The 19,884-nt window shown below is 43.4% G+C and overlaps 4 protein-coding genes across 6 annotated transcripts in view; 2 read left to right on the top strand and 2 right to left on the bottom strand.

Moving 5' to 3' along the window:
• cenpe (centromere protein E) overlaps nucleotides 1–5,740 on the bottom strand; it is a 28,364-nt gene extending 22,624 nt beyond the window's left edge. Inside the window, exons 1-15 of one of the 2 annotated variants that reach the window (XM_085246330.1) lie at nucleotides 5,440–5,740; nucleotides 4,000–4,109; nucleotides 3,816–3,905; nucleotides 3,620–3,738; nucleotides 3,413–3,532; nucleotides 3,149–3,230; nucleotides 2,985–3,052; nucleotides 2,839–2,913; nucleotides 2,705–2,756; nucleotides 2,480–2,567; nucleotides 1,279–1,408; nucleotides 957–1,076; nucleotides 727–879; nucleotides 501–654; nucleotides 305–404 (exon numbers count right to left, since the gene is read on the bottom strand). In XM_085246330.1, the coding sequence (XP_085102456.1) occupies nucleotides 305–404; nucleotides 501–654; nucleotides 727–879; nucleotides 957–1,076; nucleotides 1,279–1,408; nucleotides 2,480–2,567; nucleotides 2,705–2,756; nucleotides 2,839–2,913; nucleotides 2,985–3,052; nucleotides 3,149–3,230; nucleotides 3,413–3,532; nucleotides 3,620–3,738; nucleotides 3,816–3,905; nucleotides 4,000–4,109; nucleotides 5,440–5,495 (1,517 nt within the window). In that variant the 5' untranslated portion in view covers nucleotides 5,496–5,740. The remainder of the gene's footprint in view (nucleotides 1–304; nucleotides 405–500; nucleotides 655–726; nucleotides 880–956; nucleotides 1,077–1,278; nucleotides 1,409–2,479; nucleotides 2,568–2,704; nucleotides 2,757–2,838; nucleotides 2,914–2,984; nucleotides 3,053–3,148; nucleotides 3,231–3,412; nucleotides 3,533–3,619; nucleotides 3,739–3,815; nucleotides 3,906–3,999; nucleotides 4,110–5,439) is intronic. The other variant, XM_085246331.1, reaches the window with a different exon arrangement.
• Nucleotides 5,741–5,784: 44 nt separating this feature from the next.
• ddx51 (DEAD (Asp-Glu-Ala-Asp) box polypeptide 51) lies at nucleotides 5,785–12,443 on the top strand. Of its 2 annotated transcripts, none has more exons than XM_085246332.1 (16): nucleotides 5,785–6,004; nucleotides 7,203–7,498; nucleotides 7,950–8,029; nucleotides 8,102–8,252; nucleotides 8,452–8,597; nucleotides 8,896–8,967; nucleotides 9,048–9,154; nucleotides 9,282–9,390; nucleotides 9,477–9,616; nucleotides 10,142–10,331; nucleotides 10,418–10,533; nucleotides 10,601–10,717; nucleotides 11,086–11,187; nucleotides 11,264–11,327; nucleotides 11,407–11,541; nucleotides 11,620–12,443. In XM_085246332.1, the coding sequence occupies exons 1-16, from the start codon at nucleotides 5,982–5,984 to the stop codon at nucleotides 11,635–11,637; spliced, it is 1,866 nt and encodes a 621-aa protein (XP_085102458.1). In that variant the 5' UTR covers nucleotides 5,785–5,981; the 3' UTR covers nucleotides 11,638–12,443. The 2 variants fall into 2 exon arrangements, with proteins under 2 accessions (XP_085102458.1, XP_085102459.1); XM_085246333.1 differs by lacking the exon at nucleotides 5,785–6,004 and adding an exon at nucleotides 7,735–7,809 and having other exon boundaries at nucleotides 7,432–7,569.
• A 157-nt stretch (nucleotides 12,444–12,600) lies between these two features.
• Nucleotides 12,601–13,910, bottom strand: smim8 (small integral membrane protein 8). Its single transcript, XM_085246334.1, has 2 exons — nucleotides 13,651–13,910; nucleotides 12,601–12,868 (listed from the first exon to the last, which is right to left on the bottom strand). Exons 1-2 carry the CDS (start codon nucleotides 13,777–13,779, stop codon nucleotides 12,710–12,712), a joined length of 288 nt encoding a protein of 95 aa, XP_085102460.1. The 5' UTR covers nucleotides 13,780–13,910; the 3' UTR covers nucleotides 12,601–12,709.
• A 2,807-nt stretch (nucleotides 13,911–16,717) lies between these two features.
• gjb7 (gap junction protein beta 7) lies at nucleotides 16,718–19,067 on the top strand. The gene is made up of 2 exons (XM_085246301.1): nucleotides 16,718–16,817; nucleotides 17,979–19,067. Exon 2 carries the CDS (start codon nucleotides 17,989–17,991, stop codon nucleotides 18,775–18,777), a length of 789 nt encoding a protein of 262 aa, XP_085102427.1. The 5' UTR covers nucleotides 16,718–16,817; nucleotides 17,979–17,988; the 3' UTR covers nucleotides 18,778–19,067.
• Nucleotides 19,068–19,884: the final 817 nt, after the last annotated feature.

Genomic DNA, 19,884 nt, shown 5'->3' with positions numbered 1-19,884 from the left:
ATAGTCTGACTCCTCCAGGTTGGCACATCAATACATGTCACTGCCTGAACAGCTGCTGTGTCTCCCAGCACAATCTCAAGAAGACAGGCCATAGAAGGCCCCTAACCCATCACGATACAATGCAGCAGTACAGACCAAGGGAGCATTTTTCCTCATTTCAAGTGGGTAAAGTGAATTCTGGACGACTGAGGGTAACCCACAGGCACGTTCGATAATAAATACAAATAAATGATTGGTGTCTGATATGGCTTTTAAGTTTGAGAATACGAGGCTTCATTGGTGACAGAACTGCTCAGACACGTACCTGTCTCCCAAGCTACGAACAGTCACAGAGCTTCGACTCATTTCCATTTCATCTGACGGCTCATCTGGAATTCCCCAGTTGGAGTCAAAGTCCTCATCGTCTGTTAAAATAGAGCAAGAATATGAAAAAAATAAAAATAACACCCCAGCAAAATTCCATCGTGGCATGAATATTCATCCTTTGTGCTCCTCGTTACCTTCACCCAGCTCCATCAGGCAGGAGAAATCTGACTGAGTTCTCTTCTGAGTGAAAGATTCTGCAAAGCTGAGATCAGAGAAACTCCCCACACAGCCAGATGGATGGCCAAGTTTTACCATCTTTCCTCCCCAGGTAACCCTGCGGCTTGGAATCTTGATAAAGAACACATGTTGTGATTAAAGCGAACATACAGAGAACTGCAGCTCATGGTTCAGCACAGTTACCTTCTGGACTGGGACCAGATTTGAGCTTGTCACAAGGAGATTGGCCAGATTTCTCTTCAGGCCCTCTTTTTCTCTCTGCAGCTGATCCTTCTCTTGGAGCAGCTGGGAGAGAACCTCCTTCTCTGTCACAGTGGTCTGCGTGACTGAAGAAACCTGCATGAGATGTGCATGGGTCAGTGTGTGCAGATCAGTGCTGCTGGAGGAAGAAGAGGAAAAGTGGAGACACTTGCCTCGTGAAGTCGTCGCTTGAGTTCTGCAATTTCATTGCGATACCTTTTGAGCAGAGCCCCATCATCTGACACCTCTGTTACGTGAGGGTCGTTCTTCATTTTCTTTGCTGTGCTTGCAAACTATTGCAAAGAAGTCACAGCAGGTGGGTTAAAGTGTTTAGCAGTTTATGTTCTCAGTGGTTCACACGTCAAAGCTTCAGCTAACTTTTATTTCACACAAACTTTATCATCTGTGTAAGACAATAAAGTTTGTACTACACAATTTCTCGTCTGAAAGCATTTTTCAAATGGATTACATAACAGTCAGTCATGTTCTCCCTACCTGTAGAGTGCTGAGGGTCTCATCCAGAGTGACCGGGGTGATGGTGCAGATAATGACAGTTTTAGCATTCCCACCCAACGAGTTCTGCAGGATGCGGGTCAGTTTACTGTCTCTGTAGTTGGTGAAACCCCTGAAGAGAAAATATTTAGGTAATATCTGCACTTTCCATTTAGTGTTCAACACAAATACACACTTAATTTTTGTTGTGGCTGAAATCGTGCTCTCTAAAGGCTTCTTTGGCCCTTTGAAAAAAATTGGACTGGGAGCACATCCTTTGGTTAGATGAGACAAAACTACAGCTCATTGCTCACAGAGACGCCGCTTATATTTGAAAATGATTTCAGTACTTTGACCATGGCCAGATGAGCTGGTCAGAGTACTTCATTCGTTTTTCTAGGTTTTACAAAGAAAGATCTCAAAAGGAAATATTCAGTGAGAAGCAGTTTTCCGACTGGTTGCCACTGGTTTAAAAACTCAAAGTAAAAATGGACAATAGAAGATTGGAAAAACATTGCCTGATTTCTGCTGCAATACCGAATGCCATATTCAATTCAGTTTTATTTGTATAGGACCAAATCAACAACTGCTACAAGGCTCTTTATATTGCAAGTCAGAGACCCTACAATAAAAAAGAGAAAAAGGCAGCAATCAGACAACCCTCTAAGAGCAAGCACTTTGGCGACAGTGGGATGGAAAAACTCCCTTTTAACAGCAAGAAACCTCCATCAGAACCATCTGCTAGTGGGGGGGGGGGGGGGGGGGGGGGGGGCTGGGAGTACACAGTATGAAAACATAACACTTGGGCACCATCTAAACACCACTGCCTAGTTGAGTATTGTTGTTGAGTGTGGCTGCTTCAAGCAGGATCTCAAACCATTAAAATACTCTGGAAATGCTACAAACTCATCTCACGCATAACCATCCTGAGATAAGGTAACAAACTTGCATTAAATCGGCTCAACCAAAGAACCATCCAACACGGGACAACTTATCTTGACAAAGCTACCACAAGCTAATGGTTCAGTCACATTTTCAATATGAATGAAATAAGATAACTCTGTTATTGGAAAAAATAGGAAATAATTTGCAGTTGACAACATTGTACTGTGAGGGAAGGACAGTACTGTTACAATATCATATTTGCAGGGTGTGTGGAGTTTCCCACATCGAGTACCAAACGTCAGCTCAATTATTTACTTACTTCTGGTTTTCGTCGGTCAGTTTCTTTATCACTTGGCCGAGCGTGAACAAGCTGCGGTTTATATTACAGCCTTCTTTGAAACGTGTACCTAGGACACAGAACATAAAGCAGAAAACTGGATTGCTCAAAAATGTGTAGACTGCAGCATACACTTGCAAGGTTACCCCAAAATGATATCCAACCATATTCAACAAACAAAAAATGCTGGATTTAAATCCACATTACCTTCAGCTCCAGTTTGACTTGCTCTCTCAGATCCGGCCAGATCCACTAAATTCTGCAAGATGAAGCAAAACCGTTAGCTACCAAACAAAGGAAAGAAGACAAACCAGGCCAACAATGAAAGAGAGGTAGCCTACCAAATGAGACACAATGATGGCTCCATCACTACTTTCACCTGATGCTGGGTCGCTCCTTTCCCGGCTCTCCAGGATCTAAGAAAAAGTCCATTGTGAGAAATGCATTTCCATAGACTCCCACATGACTGTAGCTATATGCTTCTTACCATCCGGAAAATAGTGTGCGATCGGCTGCTCCGCTGGTTCATTTTTGTCTTGCCATAATGTCGGTTCTCTGGAGAGGGACGGTACAGAAAATGTATTGCTTGTTATGGCCTGTACTAAGAAGAAAAAAAAAAAAAAAACTCTTGGAATTCATCGCATGTCTTACTTTCTCCTTTCCGAATCCATGCTAGGACTTGTGCAGGAGATGTAACCAACTCTTCAGTCAAATCAGCCACATAGATGTTTTTCTGCAAACAGTAATCATTAACATACAAAGCTCATGTAAAACAGCACACTACACTTCATAGCATTACAGCACTCCTAGAGTCTGAGACACGTCACTGCTAGCGATTTGGAATTAACACAGAAATGCTGAGAACCAAACCTCTAAGTAGCGTTCTGAATCTAGTCATCTAAATGATCAACCTACATTGATTTGTTCTCTGACTTCTAGAGGTTTTCTTTTCCAGCTGTCGACAAGCAGGTCCGTCACAGTCTCGTTGTAGATCTCCATGTAGGACACTCTGAGAAGGAACTCCTTCTTGGGAAACTTGGGTTGAAAGAGAAGTGACCCTTTAGGATGAAAAGAGACTGATACCAGCCGCAACAAATTTCGAACATGTGTCACCATTCTTACATTCTTAATGCTTTGAAAGACATCCTCCACAGCTTGAGGTATCACTCCGGGGGTGCGACTGGTCCCCATCATGGTGAAGGTCTTTCCAGAAGAAGTTTGCCCGTAAGCAAATATGGTTCCTGTACAGCAAACACAGAAAGTAAGAGAAGAAACCATGCCGCCCAACGAGGGATCAAACATCGTTTCCTGCACATACCATTGTATCCCTCGACAGTGGAAACAACCAGAGGCTTTGCAATGCCATTGTACAGCTGACTGGTCGTTTCATCAGCGGCAAACACTCGGTCTGTTAACAGAGAAAGGTTAGTGTTCGCATTCCCATTACTGTGAAACAAAACCAAAATAAATCGCTGATTTTTTCTGTATGTTTGAATACAGACCAAAGCTGAAGCTCTTGGTGGAATTTCCATCATCAATCTGGTGAATTGATTTCTCGTCAGCTTTCCAGAAAATCTGGACAGGCTCCGCATTCTCGGATGCACTCTCTTCCCTGAACAAAGACACACATTCCACACACATAAGCACAAACAGTGAGATGCTTTCTTAACAACAGGTTACTATTGCTCTGCACTGACAAACCTGTTGTTGCTTTCAATCAGCAAGGCAAGCATTATCTTAAAGAAAATCAGGATCGCTTCATGTTGTAGTGGTCAACACATTTGTCTTACATCGACAGTTTGCGTCTGGGAGTAAACAAACCCAGCCTCAGGGGTCACAAGCTGATCTACTGCTAGTGTCAGTCTGGAGCCCAGGTAAGTGACAGGGCTGAGGCAAGAGGTGCATTGAGGGTTGTGCAGAACCCATTGCCAAGAGTATTTGCTGTCTTTTGTCTAAACTGTGCATCTGTCACATAACCAATGTTAGTCAAGTGTGATTTAACCACCTGTTGTCTACTTTTAAATCAGCAAAGGGAACAGGCTGGGAGCAAACAGGCATTTTTACAATGACGGAGAACTCTCACTTCACTGCGGATGATATGAAAACCACCCTGATCCTTCTGAGCATCCCAAAGTTGGCACTCCTTGAATCAGCTCACAGCCAGCCGTTCCAGTGTTGTGGCAAAAAGCGATTGTGGGAATTAAACTATTTTAAAACACTTGTTGACCTATAATCTGTCAAAAATACATCAAACGTATTTTGAGTCAGACAAGATCAATCAATATTTGGCAAGTGTCTTTTACATATCTTTTATTTACCCAGGTAAAACATGTCACTGACATTAAAAATACGTTTTTCAAGAGAGATTTAATCTGGCCAAGAGGGCAGCAGAAATTGTAAGAAATATTACATCACATTTCTATAAGCATATTTTAGTGAGCAAAAAAAGACTTGATTATAATGTGGGTACAACGAAGCCCAGTCATAGAGATGAAAAACAGCTCGTTTCTTTACTTTATATATAATCCATTCAGAAATCCTGTTCACTACAGTCTATTTTCTGATATGATGTAAAGATATTACACAAAACAACACACAGCAACATCGGAAATCACTTTTTAGCCCCGGTAACGCAGTCTGCTAGCTGCCTCGCACTCGTTTTCAGCTCAGAAACCTTTTTCCTTTTTTCGTGCTTGATAGTGGTAATAGTATGACATGTCTGTTCTGGTCGGGACACCGTGGAAACAAAGAACACTTTTTTTTCCTGGTTCTGTGAAACTTCATTAAAGAGACGCGACGTTTACTTGCCTTAACTGCTAACACTTTAGCGCCAGAGCCGACTCTGAGGTTGAAATAACTGACGAGCTCAAAATGCTACCGGGGCAATGTCAACAGTTAACGGGAATTTTTAACGCGGCGGCAGCGCCGCCGTCCAGGCTCACCTCGCAATAAGCGGACGGACTCGAACGCAGACTTTTACCGCTGACTCCTCTGTCATCTTCGCTCCTTCGGTCTATCTCCAAAAACAACACAAAATGCGAGCAGGAAGACCAACGCGCTTTTCTCAGTTTGAATTTTTGCTCCTGACGTTTGATTGGCCAACATCTCCGCGTGGACTGGACCATTTGTGTTTGTGAAACGAGGACGATAAATGATCGGCTTAGGTTTTGGTTAATGCTGTGCTTCTACAAATCCATCTTAACTGAGAGTTTGAGGTGATGGATCTGAATATGACACTCAATGAGACTAAAGTAGTCTAGTTTTAGAGACTGAACATAAAACCAACATTGACGTGCCCGACTGACGACAAACATGTGCGCCCGGCCTTGGTGGCGTCATCAAATTGCACCTTGTGCAGAACCACGCGAGAGAGTGGAGGTGTTTTGGGTTCGGTGTTTTGGGTTCGGTGTTTTGGGTTCGGTGTTTGTCACGTTTGGAAACCCTTGGATGGGAGATCTGATAAAGTTCGCGTTCTGCTGCTAACATGTCTCTGTTTCTCGTGAATAGGTAGGTTTGCTTTGCCAGTTTCAGATCTTATATTTCATTTACAAAGTTTTTATCCAGATGTGTGCCACTTTACGGACATATCCAGATAGATGTGAACATTGTCACAGCCCACTTTATAACTCTGTCTCGCTTTGATGGAGTAAATAAAACTGGCCTGTGGAAGCTTTCGGTGTTCCAGATTTAACCGGTGTCGCCAAATAACTAGTGACGGTCAAACACATGTGTGGCAGACTTGCATTTAAGGAATGCAAGTCTGCCACACATGCATTTAAGCCAGCAAATAAACACTGAGTATTTCATCTGTGACATTTGTGAGGTTACCTGAAACACACTCCGTCAGTCTTATTGCTCTTGAACAATAAAATATTAAAAACTGTCTCGAGTTTACCTGGTGATATTCCCATGCACGAGGCAGCCGCGTCTTGCACATAAACCTTTAAATTAAATTAAATGTTATTGCGTGTTTACTTTCAGTCTACACCTGTAAGAAGTGCCAAATGATATACACAAAGTTCCAGAAATCCCCACTCCTATTGTTCATGATGAGTTTAATGTTGTTTTCCATAACAAAGAAATACGTCTTGAACAAATATTACACATTAATATTAGACTAGTGTTGTAACATCACATCCCGTTAGCATAGTCTGCCTCTGTCGTTTCTCTGGAAATGAATTCAGTTTGAAAATCATCTGTAATGATGACGTAGTGAGTTTGGATATCATATATGTTTAACTGTAGTCATCTGGGACAATCGTGTACTGTTTAAGGTAACTTCACAAACGTAATAGATGAAGTATTCAGTGCTTATTAGTAGGTTTGTTAGTATCGGCTCCTTAAAAGTCTACCAGTTAATCTGGAACACCGGTGTCCTGTCATATATCAGGTGTTCCAGTGCTGAATGGTCACATTAAGTACGCTGAGCTCAGACTGCTTTGAACCCGGACCCTATAACGTGATGCAGAGAGAAAATCCCTAGAATGGTCATCCCGGATCTCCAGGATGCTGACCATACGAACAATGCAGGAAGATGACAGTAGCTGTTCTTTCTGTTGCTGCGTTCCTCTGTTTGCTGCATTTCTTTAGCTTTGCATAATGTTCTTGTTGGGGGGGGGGGGGAGCTTTAATAACTTGAATGTTGCCTGTTTCTAAACTGACCAAAAATTGTCAACCTGTGACTGTGGATGTGTGTTACTCTCAGGTATCTGGGAGAGGAGGAAGATGGGAGTGTGTCAAAAGAGACTCTGTCAAAGGCATTACTGGCTAAACTGCAGAAGAAGGCTAAAGAAAAGCAGAAACGCCATTCAGCTAAGCAGAGAGAACCCCTCCATGAACACCCAGCAGAGCAGGTGGATGCCCAAAAGAAAAGAAAGGCTGACGTAGATGGTGGACTAGAGCCTCAGCAGCACAAGAAGAGGCACTCAGAAACAGTAGCTTCATGCAGTGTGGAGCCTGTTGAACAGACAAATATACAACACCAGGAGGAGATCCAGTCAGGTGGTTCTTTTAATTATCAATGCTCACATGTGATGTAGGTATGAAGACATTGAGTTAATCTTTCATTCTGCCTGTCTAAGAGCCTGGGGGTATTATCAGCTTATCACACATTTGGTACATATGCTGTAAAATACACTATATTACCAAAAATATAAAGACAGACAAGGGACTGCTTTTGGCTATATGGTATATATCCTGCTTTTTATTTCCTGGTCAAAAATAACGTGTTGCTATGCTGTGCAACACGTGTTTGGAGCGCCACAAACGTGACAGCCGGCTGGTCGGAGCAGAGATGGGCAGTGTGCAGACAAGTAATCCACGACTTTTGACAATAGACTTTTTCTGTGACGATCAAGCCAGTAAAAAGTTGCGCAAGGATAAAAAGAACCTAGTTCATGCTGTAGTCTCTGTAGATGGTCGGTATGCTTACATCTAAATGTCTGGGTTGCAGATATTTCGCCTGAATCTACCACAGACACTCTGCCTGGGTTCACACTCATAGGAGGATTTGAGAGCAAACCTGTCCCAAAGGTAAAGAGAAGCACGATTACTCGCAGCGCCACAGGGCTTTTTACTTACCCTCACACTGCATTCGTTTCACAGGTCGACAGAGTTCTGCCCCAGTGGCTTGCTGAGCCTCACGTCATTCACACAGACATTAAAAACAACCTAATCTCCATCTCTGATGTCCCAGGGCTATGTGCTCAGCTCCTGAAAAACCTGCACAGTAATGGAATCCAGCACTTCTTTCCAGGTGAGGCTAGTAAATGTGTCTGCTGTGCAGCCACGTTAGAGCACAGCCTTTGATTCAAATGGAGCCGTGCCAAGGAGGCTCTTTGTACAGTAGTTTGCAGTATTACTGAAAATTGTCTTGACTTCCACAGGTCTCCACAACCATGTGTCAGCTCTCACTCATACACACACTTAACCTGAGACTAAATGTTCCTCCACAGTGCAGGCAGAGGTGATCCCAGCCATCCTGGAGAGCGCCCAGCAGGGCCTGCTGATTGGGCGAGGGGGCTATAAGCCCAGAGACATCTGTGTGTCTGCACCAACAGGCAGCGGCAAGACTCTGTCATTTGTCATCCCCATCATACAGGTGAGAGCCATGTCTTTGCTGCACCTATAGCTCAGGTGGTAGAGGAGGTTACTTACTAACCGGTGGTTAGTAGGTGGTGGTTTGATCCCAGTCTGCTCCAGTCTGTATCCTTGGAAACCCACCCCATCGATGCATCCGTCAGAGTATGAATGTGTCTGAATGTTAGATCGGAAACACTTAGAAACAGCACTTGGGTGAATGTACAAGTTGTGTAAATAAGAACCGGTCCATTTACCATTTACTTTGTCTGCCGACCGGTTTGGAGTACACAGACAGTGAGGGTGTTTTCTGTGATCAGGTGCTGATGGACAGGGTGGTGTGTGAAGTCCGGGCTCTAGCCGTGTTGCCGACCAAAGAGCTCGCCCAGCAGGTGAGACCCTTTTCAAGCTGTTTGCGTCCCAGCAGTGCTCCACAGAGCCCGAAACTCAGCTCACATTGTCTCCTGTGCAGGTTCACAGGGTGTTTGCATCGTATGCCGAGGGAACCACGCTCAAAGTGGTGATGCTGGCAGGTCAGAAGTCCTTTGCTGCAGAACAGGCATCACTGTCAGAACACAGGTGAGAAATCGAGCTGGCTCTAACAAAGCTTCACAGAAACGCAGCGGCACATCTCCTGTCAGAGTCCTCGGTGCACATGTGCAGTGGGGAAAAGGCTGAGCTCAGCATCTATGTCATGTCCGTGCAGGTGGAACATGAGGCGTAGTCTAGCAGACATTGTTGTGGCCACTCCAGGACGACTCATTGACCACATGACCAAGAATTCAGGCTTATGTTTGGAACATCTGCGGTTTCTGGTGAGTGCTGTTGAAATCTGTCGAGCTGCAGTAGTGAGTTCACTCATCAGTGTGTGTCACACAGTGTGTGTCTGCTACTTGCTCAGGTGATCGATGAGGCGGACAGGATGATCGACAGCATGCACCAGTCCTGGCTCAGTCAGGTGATGGGAGCAGTGTACCGATCCAGAGCTGAACCCGGGTCGGTGTTCAGAAGGACAGAAGCAGCGTGCATCACATCAGCCAGGTGTGTGTGTGTTATCTACTGTGGGGTGATTGAGATGATGTCAGTCTCATTCTTGGCCACAAACTCAGGCCAGCAGAATGGTAAATGGTAAATGGCCTGCATTTGTATAGCGCTTTTCTAGTGCATAGGACCCCAAAGCGCTTTACACTACATTCAGTCATTCACCCATTCACACACACATTCACACACTGGCGATGGCAAGCTACATTGTAGCCACAGCTGCCCTGGGGCGCACTGACAGAGGCGAAGAAAAGCTTAAAGGTTACAGTTAAGTAATAAAAAGACAGCTGGGAAGGTTTTCATAGTGTTATGTTAATGTTTTTGTGGGATTTTAAGGTCTCTTGTGTTGATACAGTTTGTCAAAATGAGAAATTAACTGAAAAGAATGATGCAGAAGTTTTTAAATAAAAAAGAGTCAGTGTGCTCACCAGACACGGTGGTGTCAACCATAACAGAAGAACTCCAATTCTGCAGCCAGGACTTAGGTTCCAGGTCGGTGCTCAGCTGACCGCCTTGTCCTTGTAGTCTGTCTCCACCTCAGACGCCACTGCAGAAGCTGCTGTTCTCCGCCACGCTCACACAGAACCCAGAGAAACTGCAGCAGCTGGGCCTTCACCAGCCCCGACTCTTCAGCTCCACCTACGGCCACGCCGACAGCGCTGCAGCCTCGCCAACCCATGGGCATGACCGCTTCAACTTCCCCCAGGGTTTGACGGTGAGGGCTGCCCTTTTGACCTTTAGCAGGGAGTGGAACTAAACCAGAATTTGATTTGTACAGACTGATGTGGCTTTGTGTTTTAGGAGTACTATGTTCCCTGCACCATGAGCAGTAAGCCACTCCTACTCCTCCACTTCATCCTGCGCATGAAGCTCCACCCAGTCCTCTGTTTCACCAATTCCAGAGAGACTGCGCACAGGTAGGAGAGCTCCTGAAATCACATGACTGAAGGCTTCTTGTGCTGATTCCACCTCCCTCCTCCTCAGGCTTCACCTGCTGCTGCAGCTCTTTGGTGGAGTCCAGGCTGCCGAGTTCTCCTCTCAACTCTCCCCAGGTGACAGGAAGAAGACCCTGAAGGAATTTGAACAGGGAAAGATCCAACTGTAAGTCTGTGTCTGTGTGTGTGAGCTTGTATTCATATCTTTGTGGGGACCAAAATGCAGGTCCTAAAAAGTTTGGCCCTCAAAGAAATTTTTCAGACTCAGAATGTGGTTTTAAGTGTGCCAGTGGGCAGGAAGCATATGATATAGTAGTCCTTCCTGGTGGCAAGCGTTGCTCACAAAGCTGGCAAGATCACACTCAGTTAGCCTAATGTGCGTGCCTTTGGGCCACGTCATGAAGAACATCCAGGCTCCATGCAGAAAGGAACTGCTGACCAGGCGCATATTTCTAAATTGGCTTTGAGATCTGTGCTCACTGACCAAGTCCATGTTAAGATGTGATATATCACATTTAAACTGTCTTTTGGAAGGTTGATCAGCACAGACGCGGTGGCCAGAGGCATCGACATCAGCGGGGTCAAATGTGTGGTTAACTATGATGCACCGCAGTACATCAGAACATACATTCACAGGTGAGGCCCATCAGACCGTGAGTAATGCTTCGCTGTTGCCCTCATTGACGTGCTCTGACCCTGTGTCTGTCCTCAGAGTTGGAAGAACAGCGAGAGCGGGGAAAACAGGCCTGGCCTTTACCTTTCTGCTCAGAGTGCAGGTACATAACGTTCTTTGAGATGATGAGATGAAAGTAGCAAAGGTGCGGGTTGTTTCATGGTGTTTGTGGCTGCACACAGGAGAAAAACTTCCTGCAGATGGTGGTGAAAGCAGGAAGCCCTGGGATTCAGAAGCAGGTGGTTAAACCGGAGAACCTGAGGAGCATGGAAGGCCAATATGAAAAGGCACTGCAGAAGCTGGCTGATGTCATCAAGGTGCTACCTCAACCAATTTGTTAAACGTTAAAATGCACAAAGAGACGCTGTTTTAATTGTACCTTTGTTTGCCCACAGGAGGAGAGAGCCAGCTGATGTCTGGCCATGATGCTTCACACACGTCAGGACTTTTACTGCGGCGCATTTCATCCATAGAATGACATCACATCTCGCTGTCTCATGAGCACTCTTCATGTTTGAGCCATGTAGTCTTCTGGAAATCCATAAACATATGCTGACTTTGAAGAGAAGCAGGAATTATAAGGCGATAAAACATGCACCATTTCAAGAGTTTGCCAAGAGAACTGAAAGACGTGGCTTGTTAGTCTGCTGTATATCAGACCACACCTGGAAAAAAACCTTCAGAAATCTGAGCAGGAGGATGGATCAGGGTGCTGTTCTCAGCGTTTGCAGTTTACCAACATGTGACACTGTTCTACCAAAAGAGCTGCTTCAATTACATGCATCGTAGGTCAAAGCTGGCTGGGAGCTGCTAATATATTCTTCAATTATAATCTTGTCGATTTACTGGCAGACCCACAAATCTTATCCTCATAACATCCACGTGCACTGGTAGATGGCACTGTGTGCATTGGAACACATTAAATGTAGAAAAGTGCCATTATACTTCCTGTAAAGGTTGATCTTATTTAGTTTCAATGTGGCTGAAATTCTCTCTTAATGCCTTTCAAGCTCAGTGCTCTTTCACGGAATATAAATATGAGCTCGAGCTCTCTTTGCTCTTTTTATACAAATCAATGGATTTAAATGCCCCTTTTCACAAGTATAATATACTAATAAAAGGGAAACGGCTGAAATTCAGAAGTGTCATTTGTAATTTGGGGTATTTATCCAGTTTTTCCATAATGTTCAATAAAACGAAATGATTCATGTGATGTGTTTGCTATCTATACAATATATTGTTGTAGCACATGGTAATGCATTAAACCTGCAGTCTTTCTAATGGCCACCAGGGGGCAATTAGATGTGGCTGCAAACAAATATTTGAGGCAATGAGGAAATGCATATATATGCACAGACTGGACAAAGACTAGCAGATGTATGTATAACACACTTTAATGTACACACACACACACAGGTGTCCTTGTTTAAGTCCAGTAAATGCGATGTCCCCACACAGACACACTCAGTGATGAAGGCTGTGCTATCAGTCCCACTTGGATGATTTCCTCCTCGTGGTTCTCTCTCCTTCGCTGTCGATGGCCTCATACAGCTGCTGGTCATTTTCCTTCATTGCGTGCAGGTAGCCCAAGTAGCCCACACATAGCGTGATGCTCAGCAGTCCAAAGGCCATCACAGGTTTATTCTGCAAAGTGAAATAGAGATGTTACTGAGCGCGCTCCAGTCCATGCTTTGTGTGAGGGCTGAAGTTCATACTGCTGGTAGAGAAACAACAGGAGAAACCTTTATTACAGTAGTCTAGTACTGCAATTGTTGGTATCGATACCTTGAAAATACTGGGCCAATACTGCTGATACCAGTACCAATACTTTATACTATGAAGAGAGCTTCTGTAAGGGAGAGTAGTGTCATGGTTTAAGAGATGGATTAGGACTCAACTTTATTGTCATTACACATGTATAAACACAGGGTAACGAGTGAGCAAAGAGCAGATTATATACAGATAATCTGTACATTACTATACAGAGAGCAAATATACAGATGTACTATAAACAAATATACTTTAATCATAGTCAATTTGTCAAATTCTCAACACATTTTAAAATTGTATTGAAACTGGGTTTAATGGCTACTTGGACTCTGAATGTGCCTGTCAACAAAAAAAAATCTTAGGACATTTTTCGCAGTGGATGTTTGAGGGGTTTTTTATGAACAAAAACAAAATTGTGTATTTAAAACTAATCAGAGGCTCCAAACTGAGCTTAAATAATAGAAACAAAGCATCGATCCACAACTCCAGCCTCTCTCACCACCAAGCCCCCCCCCCCCGCAGTGCAGCAGGCCGGACACAGTCCGTGTCACTTAGAGGAGAAGAGCTAGTTCACATTCCAAGGTAATAACAACTCATTGGCCTGCAGCTCTCTCTCTCTCTCTCTGTGTGTGTGTGTGTGTGTGTGTGTGTCTCACGGGCTTAATGAAGAGCTCGGGGTTCACGGCCCGGAACAGCGTGGTGGTCTGTACGCTCCTCAGCCCAGGTGTCCTGAACCCTTTTTCACCGTGACTCTCCACCCCTGCTCCAGCCTCTTTGTCCGCCATGACCTACACTTCTACACACACAAAAACAGAGTACAGTACACTTAAACCACCTAAGCTAGCTAACTAAGCGCAGCCATATTGAAAGTCAAAGACAGCCAGGAAAACAAGTGTAGCGCTTTTCCAATCACAGCGCTCTCTGTGGGTGTGAGCGGGAAAAACATGTGCAGGACGCATTCAGGAAACAGAGACTGAAAGGGAGGCTCTGATGTTTAATGCTCAACCTTGTGGACATATGTTTCTTGAGTGCGTTCTTTAGTGTATTTGTGTTTATGCTGATGTTCATAAATAAAATCCAGGCAAAAAAAAAAAAAAAAACACGTGACCGGAAGTATCTGTGTGGCTGTCATAATAAGAGTTGTATTTACACAAATGAAAACTGCAAACTTGTAATTCAAAATTTACTATATTTTAACTACTTGTATACAGAGATGGGCAGTAACGCGTTACTGTAATCTGATTAATTTTTTCAAGTAACTTGACCAACACTGCTTGTATGCAGCCTCCTGCTGCGAAACTCGCACTTATAAGCGAAGGAGGATGGGGCGGAAGGAACAGGAGTGGAGATTAGCCAATCAGAAAGCAGGACACCCCGCTGTCTGCCATTCACAACCACAGAGCAGAGCGAGTCACGGACAGTTTCCTTCAAAGCCCGTACTCGCTGGAGAAAGGAGAGAGACTTTGGGAAAGATGGGATCGTTATATGTTAAAAGACTAGAAACTGATACCTGTGTGATGCAGAGGAGTAGTCGTGATTTTGTTTGAATGCAACATACACCTGTGTAATATGTAATATGTGTAAGTAAAACAAGGCGATGTGTAGTTTGGAATATGTGAACATATGTGAATGTGTTGGTTTCCCTTGCCCTCTTTAGTTCTGTATGTAAAATAAGATGAAAATCAATAAAGAGAAAGTATTTTAAAAAAAGCTCATACTCATTAATTTCAAGTCAGATCAGTCACTCGTTATTTATGTTACAGAAACGCAGAGGTGTGAGACCAGGCGGAAGGCTTTTTGTTTTGTTTTATAAATTCAAATAATTTTCATTTTTGTCTCAAGATAATATTGATACGTGTAAGCATTTGCATGAGCTGTTTCTTTTGTTAATTATATATTTTAAAATACTTTTAAAAAATATCAAAATTTAGGCTTGTGTTTCTGAATCCATGAAGAACAGATTCTTTCCAGAGATATGTGGGCCTCATAGGACTACCACCACAAACATATGATTTAAGAGAGGCCTTCTTGAATGTTACACTGAGGGCCAGATTAGGCTGTTCTTTATGTTCTTTACTTTGTTATGCCATGGGCAAAATACTATCAATATATTTTGAATGAACTCAAAGCATGATGATATTACATGCCATATATACAGTAATATATACAAAACTGCTGTGTCATATTGAGTAAGCTGTTTATTTATTATTAATTCTGCCATATAACTTTTTGGTAAATGGCATAATTTCTTACACGCGTCTTCAGCCTGCACTGCATTTTCTCAAAAACAAGGCAGCTAAATATGCGACTGGACATAGTGTCTGAAGTTCCTCTAAAACATTTCCAAGGACACTTTCACGGAAATTACATAACACCAAAGACTGCAGACAGCATAACTGAGTTTTACTGTCGCTGAGGTTACATAGTGACAAAAACATTTTTTATATACTGGCTTCACATTATAGGTGGAACACCTGTACCTGTATCTAATTTGTGTAATATACTGGGATATTTATAATTAGAGCTGTTTGTTATATTTTGTAACTTTTGAATATATTGCATTATTTAATTTAGAGTTAGTTACTGTCTTGGAGCAACTGCGACCACATCATTTACTCTGGTATTAACAAAGTATTCTGATCTCAAGATATTTATTCTACGCCACATCTTCTAAGGGATTTCTACCCAGAAAAAAGTATAACAAAAAGAATATTATGAAGTTTAGTAATTCAGAAAAATTATTAATTTATTGATTTAATTACCTTTTTAAAAGTAGTAGAGTAATAATGTAGTATTCAGTAGTATTGAAGTAAGGATGGCACACCAACATGTCTTGTTTACTGTGATTATTAATCATTTACATCTACATTTGTTAGAGCACTAAAGGACGAGAACAGCTACGATACATCCTGTCGCCTGTGATCCTAGTGGTAAAGGAAGTACTAAAGACATAAAGACCTTAATGTTGTTCACTTAATTCAACATTATTATTCCCTGAGCTCAGGTTATTGTAACATCTGCAACTGACCAACACAAAAGTCACCCAAAGTTCAAGCTCACAGCTGTAGAAAACATTCATACGTGACAAGGTGCTGACTGCTGGCATGCAGTTGAGTCATTGGTTAGGTTTTGGGTGCCCAAGTATAGTGGGGGCTAACGATACTCTCACTCAACTAGTCATGGCAGATGGCTGCCTTTGCCTGACCCTCACTTGGCAACAGTGGGAAGGGAAATCTTTACCACTGCACTTGCCTTTGAACAAGCCTCAGAAATTATCTGATAGTTGGAGTTTCTTTGTATAATTCTGGGTTATTGTAGACTCTTTACCTTACAATATAAATCACTTTGAGGCAACTGTTGTTGTGATTTTGTGCTATATGAATAAACTTAAATGAAAATGAGGCATGAAAATGGCAGCTTGAAGACTCAGGCCTTAGGTTTGATGTATGATTAATTTATCAGCAGGTAAGGAGATCGCATTCTCATCAAAGTTGCATGTTTCCATCCTGCCAGATAGAAGAGGATAGAAAGATAACACAGCTGAAACGGTGCATGTTTCCCCCCCACAATGAGCTTGAACAGGCAGCATATATTTACATTAGACAGCTCCATGGTGATGGTGTCTATCTCTGCACAAACACAGACACTCACAGGTAGGAAAACAAAACAAAAAGTGTGTGATCCAGCCAGCCACAGGCTGCTGTTATGTCTTCCTGGAAAGGTGTGGCACTGAGCTCTTACCTGCAAGTAAGCAGTGAAGGACGCGTAGTTGATACTCGACACAATCCGCTACCAGAGAGAAGAACGCCCTCCAGCACCACCGGTAAGCTATCTGCTGTTTCTTTACTGTATGACAGAAATACAACCTCCTCACTGTGTCTGTGGGTGATGTTACTCTCTGTGTTTGGACAGTTATACAATACCATAAGAGTATATCATACGTGACATTTGGGGGCATTCAAAAGGTAAAAAGCTTTTTTGGATCACTACAGAAAAGTGGAAGGACCTTTGAGAATATGTTATTAGACTTTGACAACACTTTAGCAGGTTCGGAAACAAGAAAAAGAAACTTGGTTGTATTTCCACACGTATGTGTATGTATGTGTGTTTGTTGTTTCGTGTTTAAGAATAGAATATTGCATCTGTGACAAAGTGTGATACCAAAAATTGTCAGTTGCAATATATCTTGTAATCCTTCTTTGATGTAGCCTGTATAGAATCTGCCAGTGTCCAAGGCTGGATAACCAGCTGGGGAAAGGGCGTAGGGAAGCTTTGTGCAGTTTTGAATAACTGCAAATTAGTTTCAGTGGATCACAGAGCTACTTTTACTATTATATAAGAATCATGTATCACAAGTAGTTGGGTGAAAATTTTAATATCAATTATAAATATTTGTTTTTACCATAAATGATCTTGTAATTTCCTGTAATTAATCTAGCCCCATACAGATGAGATCAGACCAATTAATCGGTAAAAATCATGTTTTTCTAAGGTGCCTCAGCCTCAGCGCTTCTTTGCAATGATCTTTCATGCGTCTGGAACTGTACAGGAGAGACAACCAGAGGCTCTCTCATTTGATTATTGGATGATGGTAGAGCACTAATATGTTGGTCCAAAATGTCCCCTTGGGGTTCAGTCAGGTTGATGGTGACTTTTGGTCCAAATCAAAGTGCAGTTAGATCCATGGGTACTTTGACACAGTTTCTGTAATGTTGCTCTAAAGTTGGTGAATTGATGTGTGGCAAGCTTTACAGTGGATCTTATACTAAATCATGCCTGAAGTACAGACTTTAGCTTAAATAAAAACGATTGCATGAACTATAGCCATTTTTATACATTATGCTTGTCCAAAAACGTATGTATATAATACATATTGCAAAATGAAAAGAAACAAGGAAACTGCATACATAATGCATGTGATTTAAAGTTAAGTTGACATCCTATGACTTTGGTTGTACATGACTACTGGTTTGTTCCCTGACAGGAGATCAAAGATGAACTGGGGTTTTCTAGAGAATGTCCTCAGTGGGGTCAACAAGTACTCCACTGGAATTGGGCGAATCTGGCTCTCTGTGGTCTTCCTCTTCAGGATCTTGGTGTATGTGGCAGCAGCTGAGCAGGTGTGGAAGGACGAGCAGAAGGATTTTGTTTGTAACACACAGCAGCCCGGCTGTGAGAACGCCTGCTTCGACCACTTCTTCCCTATTTCGCAGGTACGTCTCTGGGCTCTGCAGCTCATCATGGTGTCAACCCCTTCACTGCTAGTAGCCCTTCATGTGGGTTACCGGGAGTACCGAGAGGCTAAACACAAGCGAAAACTGTACCAGGACAAGGGGCGCATCGATGGAGGTCTTTTCTGCACCTACACTGTGAGCCTCATCTTCAAGACAGCCTTTGAGGTGGGCTCCCTGCTGGCTTTCTACTTCCTGTATAATGGCTTTGAGGTCCCGATGCTGCTGCAGTGCAGCCAGAGCCCGTGCCCCAACACAGTGGACTGTTTCATTGCCAAAGCCACAGAGAAGAAGATCTTCCTCTACATCATGGGTTGCACTTCCGTACTATGCATTGTTCTGAACTTCACTGAGCTCATGTACATTGTGTGGAAACAGCTTTGGAAATGTTTAACGAGGAAGTATATTCCCATGGAAAAGAAGATGTTCAGCCACAGCCAGCCATCTGTTTCCATTGTCAACAAGTCTGCCTCAAATGAACCCACAGCAAACACAGAGGTGTGTATGACACAGCCAGCAGCTGCTCAGGAAAACCTGCCTGACCAGTCCTAGTGGGCTGGGACACTGCCAACATCTGACACTGAAAGAACCTCAAATGAAACCCAATACAAACACACACATATATATATATAAGCTAGCCAAACAAGAAAATAGAAGTCACTGACATCAACACGAGGAAGCTCCTGACTGTATGATATGTGTAAGGAAGGAGGCTGCGGACTCCAGGATGAGACAACGAACATCCACAAGTACATAAGGAAGATGGCCACGACCAACCGTGTGCTCAATGAATACCTCAGGCAGCAGAAACCCAAGAAAGAGTAGGAACCATCATGGAAAGACAGGCCGCTGCACACAATGTACCACTGGCAGATAGAGGAAGTGGCTGACATCGACAAATCCGACCAGTGGCTGGACAAAGCTGGAATGAAAGAGAGCACAGTAGCACTAATTATGGCAGCATATGAACAAGCTCTAAGTACAAGAGCCATACAGACTCCAGGTGCAGGCTATACAAAGATGCCCCTGAGACAATCCAGCACATAACAGCAGGGTGCAAGATGCTAGCAGGCAGGGCATACATGGAACACCATAACCAGGTGGCCGGCATAGTATACAGGAACATCTGTGCCGAGTATAACCTGGAAGCCCTGAGATCAAATTGGGGGACGCCCCCTCGTGTGGTCGAGAATGGCCGTGCTAAGATCCTGTGGGACTTCCAGATACAGATGGACAAAATGGTGATGGCTAACCAACCGGACATAGTAGTGGTGGACAAGCAGAGGAAGACGGCCGTAGTGATAGAGGTAGCAATACCGAAATACCGCAACATCAGGAAAAAGGAAGCTGGAGAAGTACCAAGGACTCATAGAAGAGCTTGAGAAGATGTGGAGGGTGAAGGTAACAAACCCCAGTCACCACTCACAACACTCAAACACAGTGTGCTTGTCAGTAGCTTTTATTGTTGTTGACTCTTGTTCCAGACAGTTGTGATCGCTTGATGAGCTGCAGCTGGCACAGCCCCTCAAGCCAGCTGCACCACCTCTCCCCTGCTGCTGAGTCAAAGACCACAGCTGTCACACCATCCAATCCACACGTGCAAAGAAATCAAAGCACAGATGTCCATACATTATGTATAATAATGAGAAATGACACAGG

The sequence above is a fragment of the Mchenga conophoros genome, linkage group LG15 (assembly GCF_057382185.1).
Source record: "Mchenga conophoros isolate Kocher_MC1m ecotype Shallow Benthic linkage group LG15, M_conophoros_male_GT1.1, whole genome shotgun sequence".
NCBI lineage: Eukaryota > Metazoa > Chordata > Actinopteri > Cichliformes > Cichlidae > Mchenga > Mchenga conophoros.
Note: the sequence above shows the minus strand (reverse complement) of the source record. Positions and strands in the feature narration are given on the sequence as shown.